The 26,105-nt window shown below is 40.1% G+C and overlaps 1 protein-coding gene across 1 annotated transcript; it reads left to right on the top strand.

The window, feature by feature from the left end:
- The first annotated feature begins 1,215 nt into the window (after window positions 1-1,215).
- Window positions 1,216-24,403, top strand: ACY1 (aminoacylase 1). Its single transcript, XM_063291920.1, has 15 exons — window positions 1,216-1,380; window positions 1,938-2,086; window positions 4,875-4,939; window positions 8,767-8,871; window positions 11,431-11,525; window positions 13,695-13,771; window positions 16,198-16,287; window positions 16,640-16,696; window positions 18,663-18,736; window positions 19,204-19,253; window positions 20,688-20,832; window positions 22,116-22,184; window positions 22,628-22,707; window positions 23,210-23,270; window positions 23,382-24,403. The coding sequence occupies exons 2-15, from the start codon at window positions 1,969-1,971 to the stop codon at window positions 23,544-23,546; spliced, it is 1,251 nt and encodes a 416-aa protein (XP_063147990.1). The 5' UTR covers window positions 1,216-1,380; window positions 1,938-1,968; the 3' UTR covers window positions 23,547-24,403.
- The last annotated feature ends 1,702 nt before the right edge of the window (window positions 24,404-26,105 follow it).

The raw sequence follows: 26,105 nt of genomic DNA, 5'->3' as shown, positions 1-26,105 counted from the left end.
GTTTGTTATGCAGAGTGAGTTGTCTTGGCAAAATTCTATCAGCCTATGTCCTGCTTCGTTTTGTTCTCCCAGACCATGCTTACCTGTAATTCCATGTGTCATTTGACTGCCCACCTTAGCGTTCCAGTCTCATCTTCCGATGGTATACCGACATATCTCTGGTTGTACTGATCCATTTAGTTTTCACGGCAAGAATACTGGGGTGGGTTGCCATTACCTTCCCCAGGGATCGCATTTAGTCTGACCTTTCTGTCATGACCTTCCCGTCTTGGGTGGCCCTTCACGGTTTAGCTCATGGCATCATTGAGGTGCTCAAGCTCCAGCACCATGACAAGGTAACGATCCTTTGCTGAAGTCACGAACTATACAAATGCTAAATGTTATGCATTTTTATTACCAGTCTGTATAAAGCCTGACTTTAATTTACTTGAAGCCACCTAAGTGTTTGAATGCACATCTAGCCCCAAATCTGAAGTTTTGATTTCAGCCATACAACACAGGTGGCTCACTGCAATTGGCTGTGCTTGCACACAACACCTTTGGTGATTTAACTGTGATTTAATCAGTCCACCTTCTTCTCTGGGTTTCCACAGTATGGCAGATTAAAATCTGCTTGGCTGGTTTTTGGTGCTGATAGAATGAAAAGAACAGAGGTGGTTGCTGGCTGGGAAGGAAGTGTTTATAACCCTGGAGGACCCCAACTTCTGTCAACATGCTAGTTTAAGACGGGGCCTGCTACGGAAGGCAGCCAAAATATATTCTTTCTTCAAGGGCCCTCGCCCAGAGTTTGTCCTGAGGAAACCCAAATGCCGAATGAAACCACACACTCCCTCTGCCAAAGTCCTGACAGTGTCTGTCTCAGTTCCTGCCAGCCCTACCCAGCTACTTTCGCAGCTTTCTGCTTCCCTGCCTGCTGAAGAAAAACACTGCTTTCAAGCACGCGGTCCTCAACCTGGGCGCTTCTCATTCTCGAAGCGAAATCTCGCCGCTCCGGTTTGCGCCGCCGGCTCGGGGCAGGGTTGGGCAGGGCCGACGTTGGGCAGGGCTGCAAGCCACGCTGCCCGTCGGATTGGCTGCAAGATTGGCCTGCTCTGCCTCCTGCGCTCAGCCCTCCCCAGCGCTGCTGTTAAACCGTCGCCCCTGACTGCAGCGGAGCCAACTCGCAGCGAGGGGAAGGCTTGAAGGAGGCGGTGGCTTCGGCAACGACCAAAGAGGCGGCGACGGAGGAGGAGTATCAGGCTCCACCAACTACTGCTTCGGGGCCCCTTTGCTGTCCTAAAACGCTTCCCTGTTGGCTCGGAAGAGAGCGCGCGCCTCGCCCGGCTCGGCACCTTTCACAGCGGGAAGAAGAGGGAAGGCCAGTCCACCGTTGCCTCCAAGGTGCCTGCTAAATAACTTGTTTATTCGGCTGCCGCCGGGCCGGGCCGATCCAGGGGCTCCTGGGGAGGCAGGCGAGCGGTAGACCGCGGTATCTGGGAGAGAAAAATCCCATGGAGGGGGCTGTTTGGCTGGCGTTGGGGCCATAGCCAGGGAGTTTCAAGCTGCCCTGCGCAGAGTAGCCTGTCGGCCGGACTTTCACCGCCGCTTCCGAAGATCACACCTTGAGAGGAGTACAGCTCCCACAGTGCTGCAGGGCAAGGAGATTCTGCCTTGACTGCAGCAGTTAAAGACTGCAATCCTACGTCAGGGGGAAAAGTGGCAATTCCACTTTTATCCTATACAATACATTGCCTTGGCGTATTTCTAACACTGAGCTGCTTTTGGCTGAAGTGAGTGTCTGAAGGAATCTGTGGAATTGGAAGAGGGAAACATACATCTACCATAATTTCATTCGTTGTTTCCAGGATAATTTCCTTCTCGCTTAGTCCCCTAGAAAAAGTGCAGTTCTTCTGTTCTTTATCCTCCCTTCCTGTCTGTTCCTCTTTTACTTCATACAGTACTCTACTATCCTGAGTCCAGAAAGCTAACATGCTACCAGAGAAAGACTCTAAAAAGCTTGAGGAGAAGGATCCCAAAGAAGAGCCACCTGTCACTCTCTTCCGGGAATATCTGAGAATCAAGACAGTCCAGCCTCAGCCTGATTATGGTATTGAGTCTTATTTTTCTTCCTTCCTTAAAGAAAGCCAAAGTTGGGTAGTTTTCTGTTTGACTACATCTACTGCCAGCTTTTGGCTGAAACGTTACATGTCCATCATCCAATAGAAGCACATTCTAGAGAATCTAGAATCCTTTTATTAGTCAGAGTTGATATTCTTCCATAATTTGTTAGATGAACAAAAGCAAACTGATCTCTAAAGTTCATCTGAATAAGATTTATCTTACCTGTTCTGTCCATGGTGTATTCAATGCATTTGCCACATACAGTCAGTCTTATTGTGAAAAGAAAAGGCTCACCCAATTCAAATGTATGTCTGTGAACTACGTTATTCGCATGAATCTAAACTCCTCTATGTCTTTTTATTCCAGATGAATTTAGATGGTTGATGCTGTACTACCTCATATCTTGTGCATATTAATTGTCAGTATATGTCGCATTGACAGACATCAGCATTCAGCACACAAAACGTGTTACAAAATGAGTGGGGGGCATTATTACCTTTCACCTGTATCATGTTTGTTTTGATTTGGAGAGCAACTTATGAACAGAGTGTACTATAATACAATATAGTAAGGTGATAATTATGCATAGATTGCTGTGTACTTTGTACTGTGTACAGATGACTGGCACGATGTGTAGCACGTCTTTGCAAAATGGCTATATTACATTAAGTTTAAGATTTTTTTGGGCAAATGCACAGTACTAACACATCCGTCTGGTGTATGATTATTGGTACACCTGCATGTTATTTTGTCCCTGGGATGCTCAGACAGAATTTTGCCTCTGTAGGAAACCTATTAGAAGCAGGATTATTCAGAAAAGTTTATTTAATTCTTACTAAAAACATCCAAAATAAGGTGGTAAGAAAAAATATATATGTGGTTGTGTGTGTGTGTGTGAATACTCACCCACTCACTTGCTTAATTACTTCCAGATAAAGTCCACTGAACCTGGTAGGACTTACTTTTAAATAATTTGCAAAAGATGGAAAGTTATCTAAGATCAATGTGCTTAAGAATGCTTCACCCTTGGATCATAGTTCACCCTTGGATAATAATTTATGGGCACAGTTCAGAGAACAGTAGAAAACCAGAGTTTGAGTATACCCAGTGAAAGCTTTTCCCTTTTAAACAGCAGGTCACCACCACACTGTGGATCCTCTGAGTTTGTAATGAGGAAATATTTGACCTCCCTCCATTGAGAGGGCAAAACTGTATAAAACAAGGTTCTTTTGCATTTGTTAGTGTTGCATACTTTCGAGATCTCGGTGTTAGGCAAAATGATGCTGTGTGAATTGTTCCTTGTGTCCAAAGAAAGAAGGTTGCACTAATAAACTCTGGCAAGGACTGAAGGAAGAAAATATTTTTATTAATCTTTTAATGTTTGGTTGGAAGGAGCCCCTCTAGCAGAAGAATCCATCAGAAGCTACTTAATAATATCAATGGTGTGTTTGCTTGGCCAATGAAATTCTGGAGAGTGAAAGCCCCCTTGCACTTTGGTTTTCTGGCTATAGAAGACCTATATAAACATTTCTGAAAGTTAGAAGTTGTGGCGGAAAAGCAGGTTCGCGTTTCCCTCACTGTCATTATTTACAAGTGGCTCCCTGCCCTTGCAGAAAATATCATGATTTCTTCTGCAGGATAAATGAGGCAGTGTAACTCTTCAGAAGGTCCCCACTATGCTTAGGGTAGATCTAGCGCTGTCTGGGAATCAACAGTGGCCTTTGTGAGTTGAACTGTATAAAAATTGAATAAAGGAATTAATGGGAATGACAAGACTCAAGAACTGTTATAATCTAAATGAGGAATATGTTTATTTAATTCTCATAGTGATTTCCATAGTTTCTATATCCATCAGTTGATGTTTAGATAAAGGAATAGCCAACGAAGAGAACAGAGTCCTATCAGGGAGAATAAAATCTCTGAACTTCAGCTCTGGGTTTTGGGAGAGCCCATTTAGGGTGGTGATTATTTATTTTGTTAATTGTGTGCGCAATTATCTTTCAATTTTAATGTTTATTGTGATTATTTTATTGTTACCTGCTCAAAGGTTCATGTTGTTTGGATGGCCATATAAATTAATAAATAAGCAATACAAGTAGTAGATTTCTTCTCCATCTAGGTCTCCATGCTTTTCAGTGTGGAGGAGGGAATGTTTCTATTGGTGACCTAGTGCGTAGATTTGTAGAACCTTCATTGTAAACAAATCTGGACTAACATTCTGAAATCTTAAGGCCTCCATATTGTTCCTAGAATACTCAGAGTGTCAGTATTCCTCATTTTAGCAAGTGGTTCTTTTATTTTAATCGTTTATGGGTTGGATGATGCATGCCGGAGGGAAGAATTGAAATGCATCATCTTGGAAAGTAAAGTAAAAACAATGATGGCTCAGTTGACTGAGTACTACAGGCACCTGCTTGTCTCTTTAGGACGCAGAGTTAACTTTATGGCTTTGCACAATTTGCTGTATGCCTTTCCATGATAATGGTTGTTATTTTTAAAAATGTCCACAGAATAATTAAACTTCACATGTAATAGTTGACAAGTGAGCTCTAACACATGTTGAAGGAATAAGACGGGGCCCAAGATTTCAAACCTTGTCCAATGCTTTATCTCTGGGGCAAGGTTTTAATTCAAATACTGCACATGGCACAATGGGGAAAGGTTTTATAGAACTTGTATTGACATTTTTAAAAATTGAATATGGATTGAAATAAAAAGAGAATGTGTGTCATTGATACGTGTAATTTTCCTGGTGGCTTCCTATTTTTTTCCAGATACAGCAGTAAAATTCCTGGAAAGAATAGCTTCTGAACTTGGTCTACAGTGTCTGAAAGTGGAGGTAAAATAATGAGAAACCCTTGCCCTTTTGTGGATTCTGTCAGTTTCTGATTTGTTGTTGCATGGCCTCTTTGTGCTCATAGTTTAGGAAGAAAATCAGTATCATTAATCTTTGGTCATACAGGTAGCTTTGAGCTAAGGGACTTAAAAAATAAACTTCACCAGCATGTACTTTTATTGGCAGCAATATAGAAGTGGTTTGTCATTGCTTTCTTCAAGGACTTTTTTTGGGTGGAGGAGGGATTTCCCTGCCTAGCCCTGGCATTGCCAGGAAGTCTCCCATTAAAGTACTATCCATATATAATCTAATTTGCTTTTGAGCTCAGCAAATGTCAGCTAGACACTGCTACCTGCTGAGTTAAAATAAAGGAATACTGTCTCTCATATGTATTATTGCTATAGCTCAGTGCTTCCGTTTCACTCCATTGTAAAAAATAGGTGTCACAGTGGTACATTTTATTTCTGATCCATTTTTTTTGCTGCAATTCCCAAAAGGTGTATTTCTCTATACTGTTTGGCTAAGTTTGTTTTACTCTGTCATCTGGGTTAATAATAAGGAATAAGATTTGTTTCAAATTAGGAGGGAAAAACTATAAGGCTGTTGTCATACTATAATTTTAGATTCAGAAATTTGAGAATCACTAAATTAAGTTCACAACCAGTATCTTATCCTTGTGGTCAGATATATTTGCAGAGGAGACTGTTTCCCCCTATAAGGGTAGAGATGGACAGCCATATAAATTTGATAGATAAATAAATAAATGAATAATATTGCTGTTACTGAGGTTTTGTTTAATGTTCTCCAAGTCAGTACTTCCATCAAGCTGTGTTTCTTCTCTCTTTGATTTACTGAATGATCAGACTTTTTTTACTGAGCTACAACAGTAGTAAAGGTAAAGGTTTCCCTTGACGTAAAGTCCAGTCGAATCCGACTCTAGGGGGCGGTGCTCATCTCCGTTTCTAAGCCTTGGAGCCGGCGTTGTCATAGACACTTCCGGGTCATGTGGCCAGCATGACGACTCGGAACGCCGTTACCTTCCCGCCGAAGCGGTACCTACCATGTTTTCGAACTGCTAGGTGAGCAGGAGCTGGGACTAGCAACGGGAGCTCACCCCGCCGCGCGGTTTCGAACCGCCGACCTTCCGATCGACAGCTCAGCGGTTTAACCCGCAGCGCCACCGCGTCCCATGAGCTACAACAGTACTGATTACTAAATGATTTTAACAACTTTCAGTAGCATAGAATAAAGATTCCAGGCTTGCTACCCTAGAAACATGTTGAAAAATAGTGATCTGAACATCTATCAGAATTAAGCTCTTTAATAGGTTAAAGAGCTACAGGATAAAGTGGACAATTGGATAATAGTGGAATTCTTTTATTTTATGCTACATATTACTTGAGATCAGCAACTTACCCCTTTCAAATGTTTTTGCTATTGTGCTTCCCATCTGTTTCTTTTCTCCAGAGTTCTGTGAAGCCTTATTTCCTGTGTAGTTGCGAGCCATGTAACCATGATACAATCCCATGTGTGGTGGAAATGCAGAGATACAGACATGCGGGCAGTGGACCAGATCACATTGCTCTTTCCCATCCAATCCACATGTGCCAGTCAAACAGAATAAATTCATGCTGCTAGAATTAGCCCTGGCAGTTGCATCATTCACATATCATTCTCTCGGGTTACAGCATGGGGAAGTAGCTTCCATGCGTCTGTACAAAGAAGCATATTACTGAGGCAATGATCATTATTCAGAATCGCTTGTTGTTTATTCGTTTAGTCGCTTCCGACTCTTCGTGACTTCATGGACCAGCCCACGCCAGAGCTTCCTGTCGGTCGTCAACACCCCCAGCTCCCCCAGGGACAAATCCATCACCTCTAGAATATCATCCATCCATCTTGCCCTTGGTTGGCCCCTCTTCCTTTTGCCTTCCACTCTCCCTAGCATCAACATCTTCTCCAGGCTGTCCTGTCTTCTCATTATGTGGCCAGAGTATTTCAGTTTTGCCTTTAATATCATTCCCTCAAGTGAGCAGTCTGGCTTTATTTCCTGGAGGATGAACTGGTTTGATCTTCTTGCAGTCCAAGGCACTCTCAGAATTTTCCTCCAACACCACAGTTCCAGAGCATCGATCTTCCTTCTCTCAGGCTTCCTTATGGTCCAGCTCTCGCAGCCATATGTTACTATCAGAATCGCTTAGATGATTTTATTTACCAGCTATAATGTTAGCTACCTACTTAGGCAGTTGACAAGTTCACAGAGGAACGGGCTATCCAAGCTTGTTAGTCTTAATAGTTGTACATTACTTCTAGTTTCAAAGACAGCATATCTAAATATCAGTTACTGGGGAACAACAATGGAAGATAACAGTCTTCCTCATGTTCTGCTTGTAAACTTCTCAGATAAATTTGATTGGGTATGAGTAACCCCAAACCCTGGGTAAAATAGACATTTGGTTTGATTCAGCAAGGATCTGTTTTTAACTATTTAATAATGACTTTAGGGCTATAACAATGTTATTGAAAGCTGGTAGGCATTCCATGCGTATCATCTGATGTAATGTTCAAAAAATTGGACTAGCGTTGGAGAAACTTAAATCCAAATCCCCAAACATCATGCAACTGATTTGATGGCCTTTGATCAGTCACACATTGCAGCCTCACATATCAGAGTCTGATTATGGAGATGAAATGGAGTTGATAAGACAAATAAAGACCCATTTAGGTTAGCTTAACCATCTTGGATAAAGAGAACAGAGATGTTTTATTACAAACAGAGATGTAATAAAACAGCAATTCCATTGTCAGTCTTCAACTAATCTTGATCAATTAGGACCCATTGCTGTTTACATGGTTCAAGGGCGTGAAGGTAATTAATTCAGGCTTACTATCTGATATCTGATTGAATCATGCTATGGTATATTTCAGATTGTTTATAGTTTGTAGTAAACCTGTTGGGATCTGTGATCCTTTGAAAAGCCTGCTATCCACTTAATCTGTTATTACAGGTTTTATATCCAATAACCCAGCCTGACCTTTCCAATTTTATGTGCTGTATTTAGACTGTTATTTCTTACAAATGAATGCCACGGAAAACGTTTTTACCAGGAAAAGGCAAGAAATATCACTTTGCTGTATTCTTACTTCTATTCCTATGTTAAGACCAATTCTCCCCAGGTTGACTGAGCTGAAAGTGTTAAAATGCTCCTATATAAATAAGTCATTTCAAGAACTGGAACTCGCCTTCCTTTCAATATTTATAGTAATCAAAATTGGTTTTATAAAACTGAATTGCCTACTAGCCTGTCTGAGTTTCCCGTGGCTGTTGGAGTTGCTCTGGGCTCCCTCTAATGACCTCTGGAGTTTCTCTAAGCTGAGCATTAAAATTGGGAAGCTGTAAATGGATCTTGAATATATGGTGGTTTGGAGCTGCCTGAAGAGACAGTAGAAAAAATGCATGCCCATTTGGATGCTGAAAATCATTTTGATTTTGCTTGCAATGATGTGCTTCCCACTGAATTCTTTTCTTTGCTGTTGCTTGTATCTGACAAGCAGTTATTGACATAAGTTGTGAATAAAATGGTCACAGAAGTAATCACCATACAAGACAGGATATGGGCAATGAAACTGTGAAATGGTTAGCAATCTTGCTGTCTGATTTTCCTCATTAAGCTTAATAAACTATTCTGCTGTTTTCTTAGAATAAATAATACTACTTTTCAAATTCAATTTTTATTTTATAAAATTCTCACCGTGAAGAGAGAGGAGAGTGTGTATCGGGTGCCGTTACTGAATCTTGTAATCCCATTTGATTAAATGTTCTGTTACAGGTCTGCCCTGGCCGTGTGATCACCATTCTGACGTGGAAAGGCACAAACCCACAACTCCGCTCCATCTTACTGAATTCTCATACAGATGTTGTGCCAGTCTTTGAGGTTAGGAGAGATCGCATTGGGGATTTAGTAGCAACTTTAACCTTGCCGGAAAAGGAGAGTTGGGGGAAGAATGTGTTCCTTCTTCAAAACAACTTGCAGTAGCCAGGAAACATTACTCCAGGAGAGAAGTGGTGGATCTAATCTTCCTCTTGCTAGTCCCTGTTTTAATTTATACAAGATGCAGATTATAGTGCTTTTATGAAGGTGTGATGCAAATTCATATGTGGACCGTTAATAGCGTATAACAATTCCTTCACTCTCTGGAAATAAAAAAATGAGATACAGGGATGACTCTCATGATTTTTAAGGCAAAGCAGGATCTGCATTTTATAGCATTTCCAGTTTTTAGATCTGTGGGAACAGAGAGCCACCTATGGGGGGAAGTAAAAAGCTATAAACTAGTGGCTGTTTCTTTAAGAAAGAAATGGATGTTTGCAGAGAAAAAATGATTGTTTGGTATATCTATCTATAATATTGGACCAGCAGGCAGTTCCTCATGATAGTGATAAAGAGAAACCAAGCAGCTTGCTTGCTTGCTTATTTATTTACTTACTTAATTACAATTGGAGCAGTAAATTTTTACTGCTTATATAAGCACTCAAGGTGGTTTACAACAATAATTGTATGAATAATAATTCTTAATAATTACAGCTTGTCAAATAACAAACAAAAAAGATGATGACTAGAAGTATATCCTGGAATGGAAAGAATACATAGACATGGTATAGCCTTCATTCAGAGGACTTTTTTACTTCACATTTTTTACAAAGCAGTCCACACAACTGACAAACTTTATGCCATTTGTATCAATTTGTATAATTGTCCAAATGACATAAATTATGTCAGTTATATAAATTTGCATTTAATGGAGTAAACAGACATCCATTCCCTCCAATGGTATGTTAAATGTAGTGTACAGAGAAATTTCAGGCTAAGGGGGAGGGAATATAATAAGCAAAGAAAGTAACAATGGTCATATTTGCTTGGTTTCAGTGGGAAGCACAAAGGGCTATACTTTAGTTGGTCCTGATCCTTGGCCATCCTGGGTTTGTCCTCAGAATGAGGACTGTGTTTCTCTCATCTACTCTGAAAAATTACAAAATGATAAGACTTGAGCAAAAAGAAAGCAGTGATGGCTGACTAAATCATTCGTAGGGTCTCCTCCATTGAAATGTGGTATGCAATATAGTTACAAGCATAGGATGTAAAGAGTTTATTCTTTGGATCCTGACTACTCAGAGGAAAATAAAAATGCAAAGCAGAAAAGAAGCTTAGGGGAATGAGATAAGAAAGGGAATATCACTTGTGTGTATAGTTTTGTTTAGCCCACTGTCCTGAAATAGTTAAACCCAACACTTTAGGCTGTTGAATTATCTACTGGAGGAATAAAAAAGAAATAAAACCAATAATTCAAGAAAAACGTCATTGCTTTCTTTCCAATTGAGTCTGACTCCAAAGTTGAGGTCCATATGCAGTATAAGAGGCTGCCTATTTGTTCCAGACAAATCTTTTGAGTTTATAATATAGCTGCACCACTGCAGTAGAAAATCACTACAAAACCACAGGAGCTGCTCCATAGTAGCTGAGGTTTTATTGTGGTATAAACAGTGGAGAACTGTCACCAAGGACAGCAAATTAGTTAACATAAAAACTCTGGTTTTAAAAACATGGCTCTGAGAGAGTGTTAGGAAGCATTGTGAAATATAGAATGTAAATCCAGAAAATTTCAGGCAGAACAGAATTGAATTTTTCCATGATCAGTTCTTTTGGTGTGAGAACATAAGGGTCCCTAGACCTAAAGAAGCGTCAACAGGCAATGAATTTGGGTAAGGGATCAATCACTTGGTTCTGGAGGATGAAAGGATCTATTCCTTTGGATCCTGGCTGCTTGACTTATTGAAGTAGCTGACTGAGCATTACAAAGACCATGCTTCCAACAGGCAGAAGTACTGAGATGAAAATGGTACTTTAATCTGCTGATCTTTCTTAGGAAGCTTCATAATTGGAGCACGTTTTCTGACAGAGATTAAGATTAACCACTTTGGAGTTACTGTGTGGATTGCCTGACTAGAATAGTGATTAAGGTGTTAAGAAGACATTTGCATCTAAATGAAGTTGTCCAGCTTCAATTAAGTTACCATAAGAGATCTACAGACCCATCAAGTTCAGCTGTGATAAGAAGAGGCAGTTAACATGATGCCATCATGGTTATCTTGCTCTTGGCCACCTTACAGCTTCCTGCCATGCATTTCCCAGAAAAACCATTTCATCATTTTATATGATAAAATGGCATAAAACAATACCATACAAACAGAGAATCCAAAATGCCTGTTTCCAAAAGCCATCACTGTTGAACTCAGTAACACCCTTTTCAAAGGTCTCCTAGATGATACTTTTCAAGTTAGGAAATTTGAAGGTTTGTATTAATTTGTTCCCAGTAGAGTGTCACTAGAAACATTCAGGCTTTTTCTTTACCATCTTAGCAGGCTGCCCCATGGGCAAAGCCTCATTTCTCATGCACTCACATTTTTTCTGATCGTTTCATTTTCTTTCCTACAGGAACATTGGCAGCATGATCCCTTTTCAGCTTTCAAGGATTCTGAGGGAAATATCTATGGACGGGGAGCTCAAGATATGAAATGTGTATCTATCCAGTACGTGTAACCCATCTTGCCTTCTAGTCCTGTTCTAGGCAGTACAAAAGGCAACTATTAGTAAGGAAATCTGCTTTGGCATTTTGTCTTGCAAAATGATGGAAGAGAAGGGACATGGCGAAGAGAGTAATCCACACAAAGGACATATTAGTTATGCCTGTGAAAGTGGTGGAAATCAGTAAATAACTCAATCTTGTTAAGAGATAATGTCTCTGCCTTTGATTGATTGATTGATTGATTATGTGCCATCAAGTTGGTCCAAGGTGGTCCTTCAGGTCATCCAGCACCACTCTAACAGTCCATCCACCTTGCTGTTGGTTGTTCTCTTCTTCTCTTTCCTTCCACTTTCCCCAGCATTAGAGCCTTTTCCAGAGTCTTTGCATTATGTGTCTGAAGTAGGATAATTTGAGCCTGGTCATTTGTGCCATGAGTGAGAACTCTGGGTTGATTTATTCAATGATCCATTTGTTTGTTTTCTTAGCTATTCTGTCTTATTGCCATGTATTGAATAGCTGTGTCTTGATTGGCAATTTTATACATTACCAGCATCTAAAACTCCTGAATTACTGCTAGCACTGAGCTGGTTATGGTTGATTACAAACTTATAGTATTTTAATAGACAAAAAGTATTGTTAAGGTGGATATTAATTATTGAAAGAACTCAGTTGGAATACCCTATATTAACAAATCAGTGATTAAGAGTTTTAAAGAAGATTAATTATACTTATTATTTTAAGATGAAATTAATACAAGAAAACATTTTTTCATGTTTATTGGACATCTCAAACAAAAAATTAAAGGGTGGACAGTTAATTTCACTATTCTGAGTGTATAAAGTAATGGAGGTAACGTTTAGACATACAAGATGAATTTACCCTGCTTTTGTCCCATTGTTTTGTCCATAAGCTTGTCAGAGTAATTTGGTTTAAAGACATACACGTGATTCTGAATTATATACTCCAAATTTGGAATTTATTGTTACAGGTAGTCCTCGTTTAGCGACTGCCTCATTTAGTGACTGTTTGCAGTTACGACAGTGATGAAAATGTAACTTAGTAACCAGTCCTTGCATTTTCCATCTTTGCAGGTCAGTAAAGCAAAGGAAAGCTGAACTAAGATTGTAAAATCACAGTGTTTCACTTAGCGACCACTTCGCTTAACAATCACGTTGCCAGTCTCAATTGTGGTCACTAAACAAGGACTACCTGTAAATGAAGTTTTCTGAATTTATCAAGCAAAAGCAATTACTCTTTTTCAGTAGAAGGGGTTATAATCCTGGATTAATGATTTCATTCTCTGCTTATGAACTTGCTGCCTATCAACGTAATGGAAAAGCTGAGCAATATGTGTTCATGTGTCCAGGTTTAATGCAGTGTTTAAAAGATGAGCTGCTTTTTATATACATTATAATGTTTTTGTCCTTTATCTTATTTTCCCCTTTTTTCTGTTTGTTTTTATTTTTGTATCTTTTCCCCTTCATTTCTGTTTATTAATGCAATTAAAAAAAAATATTAAAAATATATTTCATTGGCCAAAGAGGCAAGCTGGAATAGGCAGACTGTTGCTGCATTCAGAAGATGGCTGAATGGTTCCTGGTTAAATCTTGCAAGCAGGAAATAGATACATAACCTTTTGCCCAGTATATGAATACCTGGCTCCTGTTTTACTCTGCAAGAACTGTCTTAGAATTAAGGGGGTTCTGATCCAGACTCCAGCTGTCAGCGTTTGCTCCTTTCCACTATCTGGCATCCATCATCAACAAATACACACTCCTTTTCCTTAAAGACACTATGTTATCTTTTTAATGACCCACTAAATAAGGCATAGGGACGCGGTGGCGCTGCGGGTTAAACCGCTGAGCTGTTGATCGGAAGGTCGGCGGTTCGAAACCGCGTGGCGGGGTGAGCTCCCGTTGTTAATCCCAGCTCCTGCTCACCTAGCAGTACGAAAACATGCAAATGTGAGTAGATCAATAGGTACCGCTTCGGCGGGAAGGTAACGGCGTTCCGAGTCGTCATGCTGGCCACATGACCCGGAAGTGTCTATGACAACGCCGGCTCCAAGGCTTAGAAACGGAGATGAGCACCGCCCCCTAGAGTCGGATTCGACTGGACTTTACGTCAAGGGAAACCTTTACCTTTACCTAAATAAGGCATCTTTTTCTTTCAGATACATAGAAGCCATACGGAAGCTGAAAGCTGAAGGAAGACATTTTTCACGAACCATTCATATGAGCTTTGTCCCAGGTGAGTTAAATAATAGGCACATAGTATAATCACGTGTCTCCTAGTATTTGCTCAAAATGATAGACCATAGAAGCAAAAACTATGGTAATCCAACGCTGTGGGGTTCATTCTGATTTCATGTGCAAAGGTGCCTTACTAATAGTTTGCTGAGGACTCTCGTGTCCACCCAGCAGCAGACCGAAGTCAGGCTAAGGTGTTCTGGCATGGAATTAATGGTGTGCTTGCAGAAAACTTCCGATGTGGTCATTCTAGGATGTGTGGAGGAGAAACCTTCAGAGGTCAACAGTTACTAGCTTCAGTTGGCCTGTTCCAGGACTGCCCCCTCCTACCTGGCTGGTGCCTTTTACATGTCTACTGCCATTCTTGCTCTGGTTACCATACTGACACACTTTTTTTTCTATTTTGTTACTGTTCAAACACGGGAGCACAGTTGTGGGTCTTCCACAAGATCAGTATTTCCACTGAGATGCAGAATTAAAATCTTTGCAGGATTCCTGTGTCAGCCCCCTTGTCCCCAAGGGCTAGCCTTCATCTAGGAGCTTCTCTTCTTCCAGGTCAGGAGTCACACACTGGTTTCCAGAAGTTCTGTCCACAAGAATGTCAAGAAGTTGATGCATATGGCTAGGACTTTAAAAACCATTGCATGATTTTCAGAGCCCAGATCAGCATTAAAGGGCTGAAGCTTGTGATACTGAGCATGCGGCGCTGTGTGAAGCATGTGACTTGATGAAAAGGGCTTTCAGAGATACTCAAAGCAGCTCTTCCAGGAAAGCACCAGAGCCAGCTAGAGCAGAGATTAAAGGACCGCAATTGACAGTTCATTTTCCCTGCCAATAGAGAATGCTGTATGAGATGAGGAAGGAGAACAAGCATTCCTCCAACTGGGGCCCTGAAACCTTTTCACGCTGCCATATCTTTGACTCGAGGACAGGAGCCCATTGCTGTGGATGTGAGGAAGCGTTTTTAGTTAGGGTTGCTGATGTTCTTGCCCCAGGCAAATGACATGCAAGCTAAGTATCCTAGTAAAATTCAGAAGCCAATAAAGTACAATAAATCCATTTTCAGCATGGATTTGCAACAGAATATTTTCAGTATATTGTTTTGGAAGAAAATCATAGATTTCATTTCTGCAGGAAAACCTCAAAACCACATCTTTGCCACTGTTGGTTAAACAATATGGGGAGATTAAGTAAAACACATATGTTTTATATCAGGACACAAAGATTGTGACTAAAAGGCTATATTTATGATGGAAAAATGTGTAAAGAATGAAATCCAAACCATTAATCAAGATTTCATTGCAAGGTTGATTAGCTGTTTTTATTAGTAGTAACTTTAGTTTGCAATTAGTAGTGTCAGGGTTAAAAGTCAAAAGACCACAGAAACAGCAACAGTTGGTTTCCCTTAATTCTTCTGTTAAATCATAAATTACACCAAACTCAGCTATAACCACTCTGCAACTATTGCTATGCCAAATCTGTTTAGTGTCCATGTTGCCTCTCCATAACCATAAAAGAATGATGGCTCTTTTGATTCCCTTGGGTGTTGCCTGTTCTACAGATAACCCAGAAGAGGCAGCTGGGTGGAATCAGAAATTTCTGATGGTGGTGATGGATTTCTCTAGCCAGAGAAAGAAAATATTTACTGATAGCATTCTCACCTTCTCCCGCTGCAAAATTGTCCTTGGATCATATCAGATGGCACATGGAGAAGATTTAAATTCAGAAGTAGTTAGATACAACACTGTCATGATACCATTTTTAAAACTAATAATAATTTTAAAAATCACAGTGCCTCCAAATTTGGATTAGCGTCCTGGTATTGGGGAAAAGAAACCAGCCCTTTACCTTGAAATGGTTTCTTTGACAATTCATCCCCTTCATCCCATCTGCTCTTGTCAACAAACAACGTACTAATAGGATGTGCCTCTCTCTACTCCATGGCTTTTAGCAGCTTTGAGAAAAATTTAAATTGAAGAATGATGCAGAGGCTTTTGAGCAAATAAAAGGTCATTTGGGATCTTTTTGCAGTTCTTCTAAGGCATTTCTAGTCTGGTCCTCTGCTGCATCCCAGTGAGACTGTCTGCACTTGTGGTCTCATCTGTAGTGTCATGTCCCTTTGAACAGAGTAACTGCTTTTCTGATTAATAGCAGGAAACAATTTGTGCATCAGAAATCTCGGAGCAGACGTTTGAAAAAGCTGATGGGTCCTGGAGAAAAAGCCATCTTTGTTCTTTGTGGGTTGTGCTAGTACAAAGAGAGGAGGCTCCTGTGTGCCAGATTGCAACGCACAAAAGCTCTCTTGGCTCCTAGGGGGAACTTTGCACTGTAATTAGCTCTTCAAACGTTTCCACTCTGAAATGCTGGTTTGGAGATCAAAGCAAAAGAGCATCTTTAGTAAAGGTTTGGTCTTTCTTTTTCATGCAGATGAAGAGATTGGAGGCCACAAGGGGATGGAAATATTTGTGAAGACTCCTGAGTTTGCAGCACTAAATGTTGGCTTTGCCTTGGATGAAGGTGAAAATCCATAGTATGGCATTTGGGAAGTGATTTTGGAGTTGCAAAGTATGCTGTAGCCAAGTGTGCTGTAATTGAAATCATTTTGCTTTTTTTCTTACCGAAATTACCCTTTGTGATTACTGGGTTTCTTTCTCAAAGCTGTATAACTATAACCTTGTGGTCTAAGGAGGAAGGCCTGTGCAGTCTTGGTGAGGATGCTTTACCTACCAAGAACAATAATGTCCTCCCCTGCATGAGATCAGGGAATACAAAGCCAGTTAGCTGATGGTATGGTCCCTTGTGAAAAGAAAGCCTCCTCTATATTTTAATGGCGTTTATTATGTACGATTACTGTTCTGTTTTCTCCTAGGCCTAGCAAACCCAAGTGACACTTTCACTGTATTCTATGGCGAGAAATGCCCATGGTGTAAGTAAGATTTGAAATGTTGTACTTTCTCTCATCTTTTTAAAAAAAAATCTGAATCCTAAGACGTATATTGAAAACCATCTACTGTATCTCTTCCAGAGATAATGCATGAATTCTTTTGAACAGTTTCTGGAGTTTTGTCAGTTTTATGTCTCCATGGTAAAATAGCCACATGTAACCTTTCTTTAAAGTTCCTGGGGAAGCCAAAACAGATCAGGAGATTAGCCTTCTGTTGGAATTAGACTGGAATTTTATATTTTTTCTTAGCTGCAGCTGTATTTCATTGCCACAACAGATTAGAACCTGTAGATCTGTAGTCTTGGTTACATCACTGGATAGATCTAGAATTTTAGACCCCCCCAGATGCCTCTTGTTTTATAGCTTGGAATGTTCACTAAAGGCGGCATGAAATTTTCAGATATTTTATAGTGAATGCCTGAAATTTAATGCAAATGTTGCCAGCTGACTCTCTGAAAACTCAGAAATGCTGTAATTAATGTTAACAGACAACTAAGTGTGGTTATTAGCCTTTACTTTTGTATGTATCTGCAAATTCTGTGAAAATAGGTGTATTAACAGAAGTCTCAGCATTTGTTGCACATAACGAATGTGGAAATATTGCCGTAAAGGTGATGCACAGACTACAGCCAATTTCTTAATCTGTTCTGTGGTGCTGAAAAAAAAATCATTGCCATTCTGTATTTAGTAGTAAGAGTCCTTTTACATCTTGGCTTCCAGGATAATATACAGGAAGACTGATCAGGCATACTCTGGCCCAATTTATGGAACACGTTGCAGATAAAATTGTTTATATCCTCTGACTTTGATTCAGCCATTAAAAATATAGATGACAAAATACAAGGTTTAAAACAGGATAAATAAAAAGAGTGCAGTGTCCCAGACTGTTTTTATCCTTCTTGTTCTATTTTTTTGGCCAGTTTTTGTTTTAACTACTGTGTTATTGTTTAGATTTTATTTCATTATGAGAATTGGTACATGCATTGTTTTCTTTTTCCCCAAATTTATTTACAAATTACAAGGGAAAAAATGTAAAATCTAAATACACTTTTAAAAAAGCAACAAGAAAACATACAAAATTAACAAGATAATCTTCAAACTTAAGGAGAGAAACAAGATTAATAGAAATGAAAACAAATTAGAAAACTGGTTTCTCTTCAAAAGGTAGATGCATTATGGTTACAACCCACAGATACAGGTAGATCTTTGTGGATCATTTTGTTGTCATTTCCAGTGTGAAGAAGCAAGCCTCTTCTTTTTAAAAAGCTGGTCACTTCTTTGAAACAATAATCTATCTGTTAAATATAGTCCTGCCCTTCAGTGTACTGTTACTTCTTTGGAACACGGCGCACTTTCAGATGAAAGAGAAAGATAATATGGTGTATATGCACTGTATTCAAAGTGTGTTAAACATTGGGATCTAGTGTGAAATAAAGTCTATATACACCATATTGGTTTCTTTACATTTTCTTTGGCTGTCCATCCTTTTGTTTGTCTTTGTAATTTTAGGTACCATTCGTTGCAGATGGCAGTCATATCAAATACCTGCTATATCTCAGGAGCCATATACATTAACACCTGAGTTACTGTAGATCAAAGATTCTAGCACAATTTTTTGTGGGGGAGGTTGCAGAGCTACAGAGGCACAGAATAACTTAGCCAGAGATAAATGGTTCGTACTTGTATTTTACAGGAAGGAACACTGAGGATAACTGATTAACCCAAAGCTAGTTGTGGCAAATTATTTAATTTTGTTCTCGCTATTCTTAATTTGGAATTGGAAATATTTTCCAATCTTATGCAAATTACCCAGAGAACTACCAGAAGACTCTGATGTACTTTTTAACTGCACCTGTTCTAAACTTAAGTTGGTTACCCTATTGGCTGGCTCAGTTTGTTTGCTATTTAAAAATATACATTTTTTTTGCCTTCCTTGAAATACCCTCAGGGATTAAAGTGAAAGTAGAAGGCAATCCAGGACATGGATCCAGATTCATTGAGAATACAGCTGCTGAAAAGATGGTAAGAGAGCATTCTCTGTAATACACAGGGCCAAGATAGGGTGGGAGGTGAAACTGCTTATCAGGATCAACATGTACAAAGGAGGAGGTCAAATCAGGCACTTTAGATGAACTGTTTTTATCGATAACACCATGCACAAGCCAAAGTGCTGGCTGCAATGTGCAGTTTGGACTAGGATTAGCAAACTGCAGTGCTCAGGTCTTGTTAGGCAGTAACTCTTGATCATGAAATCCAGCTAGGAAATCTCTATGGTCAGAGATTATGGAAGTTATAGCCCATCAATTTCTAGAACGACAAAGGATGCCTATTTTTGGTTTACAAAGATTCGTGCCATTTTATCAAAATTCACTAAAAGAAATATAATCCCATCTGGCCCAGAAGCTGATAACTAAAGGCAGTCATGTAGAAGCACTGACTGTGGGGAGAATGCTTGTCATTACATTTACTTTCGATTTTCCTGTTCATAGCACAGAGTGATCACTTCTTTCCTAGAATTCAGAGAATGTGAAAAACAAAGGTAAGGAAAAAAAATAGGCCAAGTCTGTCAAGATAGGGAAGGGCCATGCCTGACCTTCATGATTGAACAACTGCATTTACTCATTCTGTGTTTTTCTACAAAAACACAACAAGAGAAGAGGGTTTTGTCACCTGAGGAAAGATTTAATTGATGGTGGCATGGCTTTCATAGGCAGTATCTTAGTACATGAAATATACAAAGTGGGCCAGCACTGGCTCTTCCAGTCTTTTATTACAAATAGTTAGGTTGCTACCTCAAGTGTCTACGTGAATCCTCAGCCATGATACGGAGAGCAATTCAGCTTTTTCCTCCTCTAACTGGATTAAAAGGTGTAGGTGGCATCAGGCTCTCATTGCCTTCGATTCCTTAAAATGGATCTAGAAGTTTTTCATTTTAATGATTTGGAGGATGAGCAATGAGTTGCAAAGCCCAGCTCTGCCATAACTGCACTAAGAAGAAATTCACAAAATAATTTCACAAAACCTCTCCTTTCCTCTATATATAATACTTGGACTGTAATAGCGATGCACCTTGTATATCCTGAGAATATCTGATAAGTGAAGCACTTTAAACAGCTCAGAAAAGGTGCTGTGTAAATCCAGAATGGCATCATATTCACAAAGGACATTTAATTTTGAAGATTGTCTGTGTGATGACATTTGTTACTATATTATTGAATGTTAGTCTATCTTCCATTTTTAATATACTAAGGGCTATTATCCTCAGAAATATGGCTGGGTCCACTTGTAGGAACCACTCTCATATTGTTCAATTGACCACACTAGTATATGGTTGGTTAGAATCTGAGAGCTTTGAGCAACAGATCTGAAATTAAATTAACACATGTAACAATTCTGTATAGATAAAGACAGGGTTGCTTTACTGTAGTGGCATCTCTACTGTTCAGTGATAGAGATTAGGTCTTGTATGTATGTTTCTAAGATAACATGTAAGTTTTTTTTTTAATCGTATGGCATAGCAGTTCGGTGTTCATGCTGCTTTTTCTCGCTGGGAAATCCTTGTGAGGTCCAGCAGCCAGATGTGTAGACTATTTAGCTGTGACAAGTCATGTTGCCCAGGGTGTACCACGAGGAGGCTCGTCCACATTGCGCCAAGGTGGGCTGGGAGAAAGTGACTGGCCCAACGTCACCCAGCTGGCTTTCATGCCTCAGGCGGGACTAGAACTCACAGACTCCTGGTTTCTAGCGCAGAACCTTAACCACTAGACCAAACTGGCTCTGTAACATGTAAGTGACTGAATCAGAGAGGTATTTTCTGCACTCCAGTTTTTGTTGGGCTGTGATTTCTATAAATATTTGGGCAGGTGATCTCATGCCCTCGAACATGCAATTTCTTCATTCTCAGGGACTTAGCAATGAATTTATTCAAGAATTTCAAAGAAACTGTGTGTAATTTTTTTGTTTTTTCTCACAGATTGAAAACAGAGGAACACCTCACTTTAGGAGATGTAACATCTGTGAACCTGACCATGTTGAATGGAGGTGTATTATTCAATGTGGTCCCCTCTGAGCTGTCTGTTGCCTTTGACATCCGGATCCCCCCTACAGTGGACTTAAAGGTACAGAGGAGAAGGTTACTGGTTTTCATTCTGTAAAGATTTGCCTTGAATATCTCATTAGAAACGACCAGAGAGTGTATTAGCTCTTCCCACCTGTGCTAGAAGGAGCAACAGTAGTAATTTATTTATTATGAATAAATTAATATTTATTTATTAATTATAAAATGTAGTTATGGAGTTATTTGCAGGTAGTTATGGGCACATCTTGTTATGCCCATGTAACACCACTCCTCCACAAACTATGCAGGCTCCCAATAGGCTTCTGGGTGCAATTCAAGGTGCTGGTTCTTATCTTTTTAAAGCCGTACAGGGCATAGGACTAGATTACTTAAGGGGCCACCTTCTGCCAAGAACATTTGCCTGCCTCATGCTCCCACAGACTCCAGGTTCCTTCTTTTAAATCTTGTCATCTTACATGACCTAGGAAGGGTGCCTTTTCTGTGGTTGCCCCTGTTCTCTGGAAGTATCTCCCCTGCCCCCCCACCCCGATATACAGTACAACAGGCCCCTACTCTTCGCCTTTAGGAAAACCATTAAGACCTGGCTCTTCGCCCAGGTATTTGGGGCCACTGTGGTGGTTTCGTTGTGTGCTTGGTCACCATTTTACATTTTGTATTTATATATTGTTTCTTTATTGTTATATGGTTTTCTTTGTTTTTTTCCTCCTTTTTTGATTTATTGTTGTTTTTATGCTGTACATCACTTAGAGTTACATTGTTTAAGTTGGGCGGCCTTATAAATTTTAACAAACAACAAACAAACAGTTTCTGGCTTTTTTTTTTTTTTTTTACAAAACTTGTTAAACTGTCCTATAAAATATTGTGAATTGTTTAAAAAAAATCTTTGCAGTATTTATAGTTGTTAATATGAAACCCCTGCAACTTTTCTTGATGCTTGAAAGAATTGGAGAGCCTAATTTCTTTGCTTGTGGATTACTTTCAAGAGTTCTGAATTCTGGTAGCCTTTAGGGCTTTCATGCTCTATTTCTAATTTAATGAAAGATCAACTGTGTTTTGCAACATATTCCCCCAAAAGCTGCCCTGGAGAGAAATGTCAGGTACCTATCATAAGCCATACAGACCTTTGATCAATAGTTAACCTGAAGCTACAGTATTTGATGGTTCCATACCTGTGAGGGAAGAAGTATTGTTAAACCGGTCAGGAAGGAGTGCAGAGGATAGTAGGATTGAATAATAGATAATAAAAATTAGGGTATCTGGCCCAGAATTGTTCAGAAGAAAGTGCCTTCTCATATCACATATTGATTGGTCTCTGCTCTGCAGGCGTTTGAGGAGCAGCTCACATCCTGGTGCAAAGCGGCTGGTGAAGGTGTGACATATGAGTTCCACCAGGTAACTGGGAAACCAAAAGTTCATTCCAAGGACCTGCTTCATTCCCTTTTTTTCTAGAAGCAGAGCTCTAGGCTGCTTTGGGCTTATAGCCTTCCAAAGTGTTGCCACTCTTTCTCTCTCTTTCCTCCTTGGGCCTTTATCTCCACTTGGATTTTACAGTTATTATTCTATTTATATTTTTAGACTGTAACTCAGGTTGACATGTTCTTACCATTATTTTATTGTAAACCGCCCAGAGTCCCCTGTTGGGGAGACGGGCGGTGATATAAATTTAAACAATAAATAAATAAATCTCAACAGGGCTGTCTTCCTATGGTGCCCTGTGCTCCACAGCCTCTGTTAGTCCTACTGCTGCTTCTGCCATGCCTTTGCCAGACATTCCTGGATTGTGAGTACCTGTTGCCTCCTACAAGTTTCACCCTCTACCTTTTCCCTTGGGCTAGAAATACATGGATCAGACTGTTACCTCCACAGAGGAATCTGATCCCTGGTGGAAGGCATTCAGTGACACCTGCAAGGACATGTGAGTATGTCGTTATATTTCCCCTTTCTCTTTTCTCTTCCTTTTTCCTTAGTCATTTTTGGATATGAGCAGTTTCACCTGCTAGATGTGAGCACACCCTATACTATATATAGCTTTCTTTTTTTTTTTGGTTAAGCTGCTATTTACTGCATTCAGAAGAATGTCAATGTAGACCAGGATACCCCCAAGCATAGACCAGCTTTCCCCAGACTGTCATCTGCACATATTCAGGGATTGCAAGTGCTTAGCCAGCAGGGTGTTTGCAAGATGTCTGGATTGCTCCAAATTGGGAAAAGCATGTAGAGTCCAGGAAAGTTGTCTGATAACTCCGTCTTCTCAACTACTCCTCTTCTGGATTATCCCAGAAGCCTGCCATCCCATTTTTTCAGTTGACAAATCTTGTCTTCAGATAGCTTGAAACTTAGTGGCTGCAGAAAGAACAAGTTAAATAACAACCATCGCAAAGGGAACTTCTCTTGTCATCGTGTCTCTGTCTCTTCAGGAATATGAAGCTGAAGTGTGAGATCTTCCCTGCTGCCACTGACAGCCGCTATATCAGAGCAGTGAGTATAAATGTTTTTCCTGCAGGCGCCTTGCCGGTGGATTGCTTATCTTCTCCTCCTTTGCTAAGGCCCTGCCTTCTGACAGTTGCTTCTCCTTCCAATGTCTTGCAGGCAGGTCACCCTGCTATTGGCTTTTCCCCCATGAACTACACGCCTGTGCTGCTGCATGACCACAATGAATTCCTGAACGAGCAGGTCTTCCTTCGTGGGATTGAGATCTATGCTCGCCTCATCCCGGCACTGGCCGGTGTCCCTCCTCTGCGAGCAGAAGCCTGAAGGCCTAGCAGACGGCAGCAGTTGGGGGATATGGGGGAGGTAGAAAAACCAATGAAAGAGAGAGAGGATCCTTTGATATTGTGACTGAGGGCTTATGGCTTCTAAGACTGTGTTTTGCCAAGAGGAAGTGGAGTTCCAGCATCCCTGGGTGTGACACAAGGGACAAAGCAAGCTGGAAGCAGCAACTAACCCAACCACGCGTAAATTAGGGTCCTGTTGGTATCAGTGACTTTTTCTCTGCTGCCTACTAATGAACCTAGAAACCCTTCTTTCCACAATTCCAGATGGAAAATCATGTCTCTCCTTTTCTATTAACAGTTTCTCAGTTTAGGGATAAAAGGATAGTCTTCATGGCTTCTGAATCAGCAGATTTCCAGGACTAGTTTCTCACTACTGAAACACTGAACAGGAAAATGTTACTGTCATATTAACTGTCTTTCTGCTGCTACCACACCCTTTTGCCATGTCGTTTTCTTAAGGAAAAGAGTCTCGTTCACATTGGTAAACCTAAGGACAAAGCAAAATGGAGATGTAGGCACTGAAATCTTGAGGAGCTGGGGTGAGCTGGGCGTGCTGGTGTTTAAACTGCTGGTGTTGACGTGGAGTGATTTTTTTTTTAACTTTCTCTGACATGCCCAGTACTACTATGCAAGGCCAACACTTTGTAGAATTCTGCTACCATGGAGCAAATTTTTCTCAACTCTGTTATAATACTGAGCATTTTTTCTTAGTTTCCCTATTTGTAAAGGAGAATCAGTTATGGCACTTAGCCTTTGCCCCATGAGATCTTCCAGAGGAACAAAGTGTGTTGAAAGTAGATGAAAGGGAACTTAATAAATAGATTAATTACAAAGGAAGACATGGATCTTGAAGGAGGAGATAAGAATTACAGTAATATGATCTGCTTGGGAACTTTCCTCCCTATTCTACTACCTTATCCCACAGGAAGATGGGGATGTCCCTGAATTTTCACTCCTTGAGGATTCACTAGCAGAACTGCTGACTGCCTTAATTTTCTACTGAACCTGTATTTAAGCCAATTATTGAATGTCAGACTGGCAAGGGTGGAATGGAGATGATTCCACCAATAGGGTAGACAACTTTTCCCCCAAGAATAGCTTGGGGATGGCACTATGTCAGAACAGTGCACCGTTTCCCCCGAGGCATTCTTTTCCCAATTTTAACTTGAATTCTGCTGACCTACCAAGGGCAGTCAGTAAAAGTATATAGGTTTAAGACAAGGAGAAACCTTCAGCCACATTTCGTTGAATAGCATGCCAACCTTTAATGGAATGGTTAGGATACATCTGGTCCTGAATGTTAGCCATTTTCCCCCCACTCCCAGCATTGGCAAAAGGCAAACCATCCCATGAAAGGGATATTTTGCCCAGTCTTTTACAAAATATTTGATTCAGACTGGAAAGTGAGACAAGTTCTCCAGATATCATGTCACCATGTTTTACCTCAGGTTCTCTGCCTCTAATTTCTCTGGTCATTTGTAACAAAACTTGAACTTCCAGAAGGATTATTTTTCACACACTGCTGTAAGGCAAGACCATTCCTGTGTAAATACACTGTCGGGTGTGCCTTCTCTTTTTAATATTGGATAACATCCCTTCATTCATACTTGCTAGTGCCATAGAGCAACACATATTTAAGGAATATGGAAATTTTCCCCTTTATTCCGCTATTAACTGTGGGTGATTTTTAACATTAAACTGAGGAAAGGTAACAATTTGACTTGCCTATTATATACACAATAATGATCTGTAAACTCTACTGTGAAAATATGGATGCCATGTGAACTCTTGTGTCCCAAAACATTCAGGTGTCAAAATAGGGCTCTAAATAAGGATTCTTTTAAAGGCCCAGGGAAAAAGCCTAACTCATGCATTTTTACACTACTGTACAGGTTTGTACAAGCTTACTTAACAGAAACTTCTGTTGTGTTCTGTTGTGTGTTTTGGTAAGCGTGCACTGAATTGTTGCATATGTGGATGTGGAAAATTCTTAGATGAACATTTCTAGAAGGTGAATATCTAGTAAGAGCCTCCTTTAGGGAAATGGCACCACGTATGTCTGTAATATCAAACCTTGGTTTAGAGTTGCCTGTTGTTTGTTCTGTTTGCCATATTCCAGGATGAATTGCTTCTCTTAGTTAAGTTTAGCTGGAAAGAGAAATAAGAGAAATATCTGTGGTTATGAGATCGACAGCTATATATTCGGAACGTGAACAGACGGCTGCTTATGGGCTTCCAAGAAGCATACAGAGCTCTTTGGTCCTGCCTGCATCAACAAAACCGTATAGTTCATGTCATGGATTACAGCTGTTTTTTTCAAACTTGGCAACTTTAAGATGTGTGGACTTCAACTCCCAGAATTCCCCAGCCAACATATATAGAGGTGATTTTAAGAAAAAATATAATTAATAAATCAAAACTTACTCAGATTTTAAAGTTAGATTTGCGTGCTAACTTGGGAGATATAAACTCAGCAGCTGACAACACTTGGCTGGCCTTGGGATTCTGCAGCTAAGCAGGGCTGTAATGGTTGCCTAAT

Source organism: Candoia aspera, chromosome 2 (assembly GCF_035149785.1).
Source record: "Candoia aspera isolate rCanAsp1 chromosome 2, rCanAsp1.hap2, whole genome shotgun sequence".
NCBI classification, from domain to species: domain Eukaryota; kingdom Metazoa; phylum Chordata; class Lepidosauria; order Squamata; family Boidae; genus Candoia; species Candoia aspera.
The sequence above is the reverse complement of the archived record's forward strand: the minus strand, read 5'-3'. Positions and strand labels throughout refer to the sequence as shown.